Genomic DNA, 8889 nt, shown 5'->3' with positions numbered 1-8889 from the left:
CTTGAGGGCAGGGGGCTGGACATGATGACCTGTCGCAGTCCCTTCCAGTTCTAATATTCTATGATTCTATGATTTTAATACATTCCTTTTCTTTTAGTTTACTTTCAACCTCCAATTGGTCCACTTTTTCCTTGGTTTTGCATTTCTGCTGCCCAGTTATGCACTTCTCATTCCAAATGAGATAGCTGACTGGTCAGCTCAAAACGCTGGTGTTTGTATCTTTCAAGTTTGACTGAAGTAATCCCTTTCTATCTGCTGTGTCCTTTATAGAGAAGAGGTGACCAGCGCTGAGCGCATGTCCAGTGTAGGTTGTCCTGCATCCCATTCCTTAGGTATCCAAACGTGGTCTCTCTTTCCCCACTGCTGGGATTGAGCAGGTGTTTCCATTGAGTTGCTATCAGCGACACCGAAGTCTTTTCCCCAAAGTGTGTTCCAGTTTTCCCATGGTACAAATGTTGAAAAAGCTTTATTTTTTCCCAGTCTGAGGTTTTGAGGGATAAGATGGGTGAATTCAGCCTGGAACAAGAAGGGATGACCAGTATCCATGTTTGTGTTTCCTGCTGGTGCCTACTGAGTTTTCCCACCCCACGACATGTAGGAGTTACCAACCCAAAGAGCACCAGAAATTAGGGAACTTGAATGAGTTGGGTAAGTGGCTCAGAATTCACTTCCCTGAATAATGTAAATGTTATTTTTCATTGTGTGAAGAGTGAGGAGTTTGCTTCACATGTGAGAAGAGCCGCCAGCAGTGCGAATCGTGTTTCTCATCAACATTGTCTCTCCTTCCAGGGAATTGTTCTATGAGCATCATCAGAGAACCTGGGCACATTCAGGAAGTCAGGGAAGTGCACGGTACATGCAAAAGACACTTGGCCATTTTTTTCTCCTGATCCATGACAGATTCTAACACAACCAACCCCTCCACCTTCATCCTGCAGGGCATTCCTGGCCTGGAGGCCGCCCATGGCTGGATCTCCATCCCTTTCTGCGCCATGTACATCATAACCCTCTTGGGAAACTTCACCATCCTGTTCATCGTAAAGATAGAACCGAGCCTCCATAGACCCATGTACTATTTCCTCTGCATGCTGGCCATCACCGACCTGGTCCTGTCCACAAGCACCCTGCCCAAAACACTGAGCATCTTCTGGTTCAATTCCAGGGAGATCGATTTTGGTTCGTGCCTCACCCAGATGTTCTTCATGGGTATCTTTTCGGTGATGGAGTCTGGGATCATTGCGGCCATGGCCTTGGATCGCTACGTGGCCATCTGCCATCCCCTGAGACATTCCACCATCCTCACAAATTGGGCGGTTGCCAAGATAGGCCTGGCCGTGGTGCTGCGCAGCTGCATCTTCTCACTGCCCTCTCCCTTCCTGGCGAGACAGTGGCCATATTGCCGCACCAATGTCATTTCCCACTCGTTCTGTCAGTTGATGGCTGTGTTGAAACTGGCCTGTGCTGACACCCACATCAGTACTTACTACGGCCTCATTGTATCATTCCTGATGGCTGTTATGGATGTGTTTTGCATGATGTTGTCCTATATCCTGATCCTCAGGGCCATCTTCAGCCTCCCCACCAAGGATGCCCGGCTCAAGACGTTTGGGACCTGCAGCTCCCACCTCTGTGTCATTTTAGCTTTTTACATCCCAGTTCTCTTATCCGTGTTTGTGTCCCGGTATGACCAACATGTGCCCCTGTATTTCCAAATTGTCATAGCCAATGTGCACCTGCTAGTGCCCCCCATGCTGAACCCCATCATCTACGGGGTGAGAACCAAACAGATCCGAGACAGGCTGCTGCGGCACATAATTCAGACAGAGTAACATTTTCCCTGGTGCTCTGGTCCTCAGACCAAGGTTCTCCTGAACTGGCTGGTGACAAGTGCTGAGTTCTCTTCCCTAAATCCATGCCTGGGCATTAGGGTGTGTCTAGACTCCATGGCGCTGCCGACAGAGCCATGTAAACTAGTTTACCCAACATAGTCAATGAAACGGGGATTTCAATAATCCCTGCTTCGTTAAAATAAAAATGGCCGCCATGCTGTGCCGACAATCAGCTGATCCGGCACAGCGCGGGAGTCTAGACGTGGATCAATCGACAAGGGAAGCCTTAATCGACTGCTCCTGTAAACCTCGTTTCACGAGGCATAAGGGATGAGTCGACAAAGGCTTCCCTTGTCAATAGATCCCCGTCTAGACTCCCGCGCTGTGCCGGATCAGCTAATTGTCGGCACAGCATGACGGCCATTTTTATTTTAACGAAGCAGGGAGCATTTAAATCTCCGTTTCATTGACTATGTCGGGAAAACTAGTTTACATGGCTCTGTCGGCAGCGCCATGGAGTCTAGACACACCCTTAGAGAGACATTAAACCGCTTCATGGCCTTCCAGGGATGCATCTTTGACACAAACCGGGGAATCCATCTCGGTACCACTCATTATGCTCCAACCTTTTTAACTGCTCATAACTGGGCCCCTGTAGCCCTGCTCAGCCCCATCTCCGCCAACCCAACTGGTGACAGTTCTTCACCTCTTCCCTCGTGACCCCTCCCCTCTCACTTGGTCAGTTCCTCCCCGACTTCATCACTCACTGGATTGACTCCACATCGCTCCCCTCTCCAGCTGGGCCCCCTCAGCTCCTGTTGCTAAGCCAGTTATTGCAGCGTGGCCTGGAGCCTGCCTCCCACCAGGAGTCATCCCCAGCTGAGCTGAGGCTGCCATGCCTTAATGACCCAACTTCCGCTGCCATGCAGGAATTGAACACTTCCAGAGCCCCTTTCCAACTGCGCGTTCTGGTTGAAAAAAGGGCACCTGGCTGCCACAAATGGCGCCCGGCCACAGAATCAAAACAAAAAAGAAAACAACCCTCAAAAGATTCTTTTGAAAACCCAGAGAAGTGGAAACCTGATTGACTCTTGTTTGAATGTGTGTGAACCATCTGAGTCCTTAAAATCATGGAATCCTAGTGGTGGAAGAGACCTCAGGAGTCATCGAGTCCAGCCCCCTGCTCAAAGCAGGACCAACCCCCAAGTCAATCATCCTTTGTCCTTGTGTCTTTCCGGGGACTCTTCTGGTTTAAAAAGGGCACCTGGCAACCACCAATGGTGCCCGGCCACAGAATCAAACTGAAAAATGAAAAACAAAACAACCCTCGAGAGATTCTTTGTAAAACCCAGAGAGGTGGAAACCCGATTGCCTTGTGCTTGGTTGTGTGAGAACTGTGTCAGTACTTGTGTCTTTCCCTGGACTGTTTGCTCACACTCCTTGGCTCAGAAGCTGGATGCTGGGGCAGGTGCATCCATCAGTAAATAGGCTGGTCATTGAAAAATATTGTCAGCTAAGGGGATCACTCCTGGACAGAAGAAGAGAGCAATGGCATTCTGGGTAAAAGCCAATTTTCTCCAGTGTCCCTGCAGCGGGGTGGGCATGGAAGGGATGGTCTAAAAGTCTCTTCAGAACTTAAAGTTGACAAATCTATGCCAAACTGAGGGTCAACAATTTAGCAGCCTCTGTAGCCTGCTTGATCCTAAGAATTAACACGGAGTGTGGGGCTGACACACAGGGGGAGCAGCTCAAACATGCAAAGCAACTGGCCAGGGAAAGACATTGGCCCTTCAGGGCAGGGCTGGGTGTGGCAGTGACATCACAAGGGTCTTTTGTGGCACCTCAGCTTATTGGTCAAAGGAGATTGGGAGGCGGTGACCTCACAGAGAGTCCATGGCAACGGCCAGGTGGCACAGGCTGCAGGGCAGGGGCAACCTCAAAGACCCCATTGTTTTCCTGCAGGGATTATCATCACTGAAGTTTCTACTTAGGGGCTGAGAGAGAATTTAAGGTCACACCCATGAGCACGAGGAGGTGCCTCTTTGGAGCTTTCTTCTTTCCCACTGCTGATTTTGCTAGAGGACCAATGACCCTGGAGAGGAGCTGAGAGCCACAGAGAGGTCTGGTACATATGTAGCATGATCCACTTGGTGCTGCCCAAATTCGAGGTACAGAAACATTATAGTAAGTTTTGTGATATTTTTCCCACCTAGAGCTTTGCTCGTTTTTATCACTAGGGACATGGGGGTTGGATTTTTTTCTGGTTTCCCTTTCCCCTGCTTCCCTTCCACCAGTGACAATAGCAGTAGATTGAGGGGCTGAGGGAGCCAAGGCGGGGATACTGTGGGGATGAGTTATCTCACCCTGTGGCTAGCGTCATGGAATGATATAGAACCACAGAATCCCAGGGCTGGAAGAGTCCTCAGGAGTCATCGAGTCCAGTCACCTGCCCAAAGCAGGACCAACCCAACTCAATCATCCCAGCCAGGGCTTCGTCAAGCCAGGACTTAGAAACCTCTATGGATGGAGATTCCACCATCTCAGGAACCCAGCCCAGTGCTTCCTAGAGGTGCTGGCAATGCTTCTCCTAATGCACCCTAATATGCCATAATTGCTTGGCTACAAGGGCGCCCTGTTGACTCATATCCAGCTTCTCATCCACTATAATCCCAAAGACCTTTCTACCCAACTGCTACTCAGCCAGTTGGTCCCCAGCCTGTAACAATGCTTGGGCGTCTTCCATCCCAAGGGCAGGATTCTGCACTTGTCCTTGTTGAACCTCATTAGATTTTTTTGGTCTAATCCTCTCTAGGTCATGCTAGACCCTATCCCTGCCCTCCAACATATTGAACTTTCCATCTGGTTTAGAAGCATCTGCGAGCTTGCTGAAGGTGCAATCCATCCTGTCATCCAAGTCACTAATAAAGATGTTGAACAAAATTGGCCCTAGAGTTGACCCTTAATGCCAACCTCCAATCAGACATTGAGCTGTTGGTCACTACCCCCTGAACTCAACTCCTCTTCTCTATAGGAAAATAGATGATGGGGGAGGGGTATGAGAGTGGAGCGATTGCATAAGGTAATGCTATTTATTCCAAAGATATTAATAGGCATCAGTATTGAAAACAAACAAAAGGAACAATTTCTTCATTGGCAACTTGTGGAATTTTCAGCTAGCGAATGTCGTAGGTGCCCAAATTCTAACCTGTCCATTAGGAAATATGGATGTGAATGGAGGATAAATCCATCAACAGCTGTTATCTAGAATGGGCAATGATGGTGTCGTTAGCCTCAGTTTGCCAGAAGTTAAGAGTGGGGCACTTGATGATTTCTGTGATTCATTCCCTCAGAAACACCTGGCATTGGACACTGTCAGAAGACAGCACTGGACTAGATGTACCATTGGTTTCACCCAGCGTGGCCACACTTGTACTCTCATGGAGACCCCAGATGTCTCTGCCCCTTGCGGTAACCCACTAGGCTACACTCCCCTCCCAGAGCTGAGATAGAACCTGGGGGTCCCGATGGGGTCTTTCTCCCACAAAGTTAGCAACAAAGTCAGAATAGATATGAAAATGTTAACCCTAAGCAGTGTCCCTTAAGTCACTTGCTCCAAGATGTAAGAACACACTGGTTTTAGAGATGAGTGGGTCCAATATTTATTTAATTTTCTTTCTGTTATATAGGAATTACATACTGTCCTCCTGACAGCTCATTGCTAAGTTTTCTGCCAAAAAAAAAAAACCATATTTGTCAAGAGCTTAAGTAACCCTGGGAATCACACTTAGGGAACGTCTAGACTACGGGCTTTTGTCTACAGAAGTTTTGTCGACAGATACTGTCGACAAAGCTTCTGTTGACAAAGAGGGTCTACACTACATTCAGTTCTGTAGACAAAGCAAGCTGCTTTGTCGACATGGTAGTGTAGACGCAAAGGACAGTTTATATGCAATAACACCTTCCGTCGACAGAACTCTGTCAACAGAAGGCGCTATGCCTCGTAAAATGAGGTTTACCAGCGTCGACAAAACTGCTGAGTTCTGTCAACATTATGTTGACAGAACTCAGCGGTAGTGTAGACACAGGTATAGTTTTGTCGACAAAAGTCCCTGTAGCCTAGACACACCCTTCATGTCAACCTATATAAAAATCTGAAATGGCTCCCTTACAACTGGGCAGGGGGTCAGGATGATGAAAAAGATCCAGCCACTGAGAAGTGGGGGAGAAGAAAGGAGTAAGTAACAAGGTCTTGAGAGAAGAGGTGGAAGAGGAGGCGTTGATTCATGCGTTTCATGTCTATCAGGAACTAGAAAGATGACAATCAAGTGTCGTGTACATTGACTGATTCTCCAGTTCACCCTCCTAACACAGCACAGTAAGGCCACAAAAGTGTTTAGTGTCTCTCTGAGCATTCAGTAAGTGCTTCAAGGAAGAAGGCTTCAGCACCATGCCACTAGACATTAGGGGTGATAATTGGGAAGCTATCTCACCCATTACAAAGATAGCTTCCCCAATTATCACCCCCTAATGTCATTAACTCACAGAAACTTCCCCTATTAATACCCCTATATCATTACCTCACAGAAACTAACCTTCCCCCCTCTGCCCCACTCTGTTCTAAAATTTGATTTGTCAATTTCACATGCGTTCATTTTTTTGATTGTATCACTTTGGTATATATGGTTGTGCCGATTTTCTTCCACTATTTGATCTGAGGAAGTGGGTCTGGCCCACGAAAGCTCATCACCTAATAAACCATCGTGTTAGTCTCTAAAGTTCTACTATTGGGAGTTATCCATTCATCCACTTACTCAAAAGGTAAGAGTGGGGGAAACAAATGAAATCTTTGCCAAGGCATGTGTTGGGTGAACCATCCCAACTAGACCGTAAATCAGGGAAGAGACCTGGATGTCGTCGATAGAAGCTCCGAGAAACACCTTTCCTTTCACAGCAGTAGTAAAAACAAAGACAAGATTTGGCTGCCTAGGGAATGGGCTGGAGAAAAACGTGTCACCCAGAAAAACGTGGACATCTGCTCAGTTTTGGTCTCCCACTCTCAGTGTAGGGTACAGCAGATAGAAAGGTGATTTCCAAGAGAGATGGTGAGAATGGGGGAGGCTGTCATATGTGAGCAGACTGAAAAGTCGGCCACTGTTTTGCTTCATGAAAAGATTAAAAAAAATCATATGCTAGAAGAGAGGAAAATAAAAGAACGAAACCGATGACACTCAAATGGACAGACAGAGTAGCTTTCCAAAGCAATACTGTCTACAGACACTCCATGCTCCACGAAGACTAATTCTGAAAAGCTGGAAAAAAATCAATAAAACTGATTCAGAGGAAAATATTCAGGTAGAAAAGTGGGAAGGAAAATTGATAGTTCTTTGACCCAAGTTTATTAGATAGTGGAATGTCCCACTGTAGCCTGCTTCATAGTCATGGTTGGAGGCTGCTCACAAGACGTGGGGCAGGGAGAGCTGCTGCCCTGTTCGGCTTGGCAGCCTTTTGTGGGGATTTTGAGCCCACAGGATTGCTACAGAGCGGCAGATCTAAAACACACTGGTTACCCCAGCCCCAGGGGATGAGAGCGATATGGAGGCAGAGGAGCTCCAGCTTGGTGTTTTCAGTGCGCACGGGCTCCAGCACTTTCTCCATGTGAAGAGGCAAAAGGGTTGAAAATCTAATAAAGAACAGACTTGTTGGGCAAATACATGAACATAATTTGTTGGGGGAAAATCAATATGGACTCTGTAAAGGGAAATCGTGCTTCAGCAATCTACTAAAGTTCTTTGAAGGGGTCAACTAGCATGTAGACAAGGGGGGTCCAATAGATATAGTGTATGTTGACATCCAGAAAGCCTTTAACAAGATCTGTCACCAAAGCTCTTAAGCAAAGGAAGCAGTCATGGGAGAAGAGGGAAGGTCCTCTCATGGATTGATAACTTGTTAAAGGTTTGGAAATAAAGAGCAGGGAGCTTGCAAAAAGGGGCTGTTCAGAGGGAATTTGGAGAGGGAGTTCTCCAGATAGAGGAGGGAGCTAATACAGGACCCTTGAGGGAAGTGGCTGTCTGTAGTGTGTGTTTGTGTTTGTGGATTTCTTCCTGTGTGCTGAGCTTGTCTTTGGCTGTTGGGTTTTTTTTCCTCTGGAGGTCGAGGGACCCTCATGGGGACTGAGCGCAGCTGAGTTATAAACACTGCGCTTGGCTCACCCCTGGGTTGCTCTCGGATGTTGCTGCTGGTGCGGTCGCGAGAGAGGTTCCCAGGGAGGACGCTGTTGACTCAGAATTCACAGGTACCTTCGTTGGGGACGATCTCACCTGCGTGATGAACTCAGTGAACCATGGGTGTGAGGGGCACAGACGAGATTGGGGTCCTTTCGGCTCCACTTAGTGTTCAACGTGAACAGACACCTGGGTGCTCTCGTGGGGTGACACGGGAGGCGGGCGGGACACACCAAGCTGAGGTAGATTGTGGGGGAAGTTCAGAGGGACCCATCCCTTGCTAAGGAGCTCGACTGCTTCCCATCCCGGTGCAATGAGCCTGTGGGTGATGGAGAGTAAGTCTCTGGTCCGTTCCCCTCTGCATGGCCATTCAACACCCCAGCAGCCTTGCCACGGGACATGAGTACTAGTGTCCAAAACACCGTTCTGTGCTGTGCCCCCTGCTCTCGGATGCCTGATGGTCTCTCCCATGGTGGCTGCATTTCAGTGGCAAGGGGGATCCTTCCGGATGGAAGGGCTCAGTAGATTCCAACACAAGCCAGATTCTGGGGCTGTAGGCGGCTCTGTACTCAGACCTCACTGAGGCGAAGCTCCCCTTGGAGTGAGAGTCCCGGGGGCAGCTGTGTGTTAATGCAGAGAGGTTTACAGGCTCTTGCACAAAAGTGGGTTTTTTCCCCGACAAATGGCTCTGTCTACACATGGCTTTTTATTGCAAAGCCTCTTCTGCACAAAGGATCAGAAGAAGATATGCAAATGAGAGTGCGAGATATGCAACTGAGCACTCTATTTGCATTTGCTCTTCCGCAAAACACCTGTAATGTAGACATAGCCGCAGGGTC

General features: G+C 48.1%; 1 protein-coding gene across 1 annotated transcript; it reads left to right on the top strand.

Moving 5' to 3' along the window:
- Positions 1-893: 893 nt before the first annotated feature.
- On the top strand, positions 894-1829 carry LOC149526128 (olfactory receptor 52M1-like). The gene has a single exon (XM_089774727.1). The coding sequence runs from the start codon at positions 894-896 to the stop codon at positions 1827-1829; it is 936 nt and encodes a 311-aa protein (XP_089630853.1).
- The last annotated feature ends 7060 nt before the right edge of the window (positions 1830-8889 follow it).

This window comes from Pelodiscus sinensis, chromosome 1 (genome assembly GCF_052426305.1).
Source record: "Pelodiscus sinensis isolate ZL-2025 chromosome 1, ASM5242630v1, whole genome shotgun sequence".
NCBI lineage: Eukaryota > Metazoa > Chordata > Testudines > Trionychidae > Pelodiscus > Pelodiscus sinensis.
Note: the sequence above shows the minus strand (reverse complement) of the source record. Positions and strands in the feature narration are given on the sequence as shown.

Bases quoted from the DNA above. Each gene is read 5' to 3' on its own strand.
- LOC149526128 (XM_089774727.1), top strand. From the start codon at position 894: ATGACAGATTCTAACACAACCAACCCCTCCACCTTCATCCTGCAGGGC.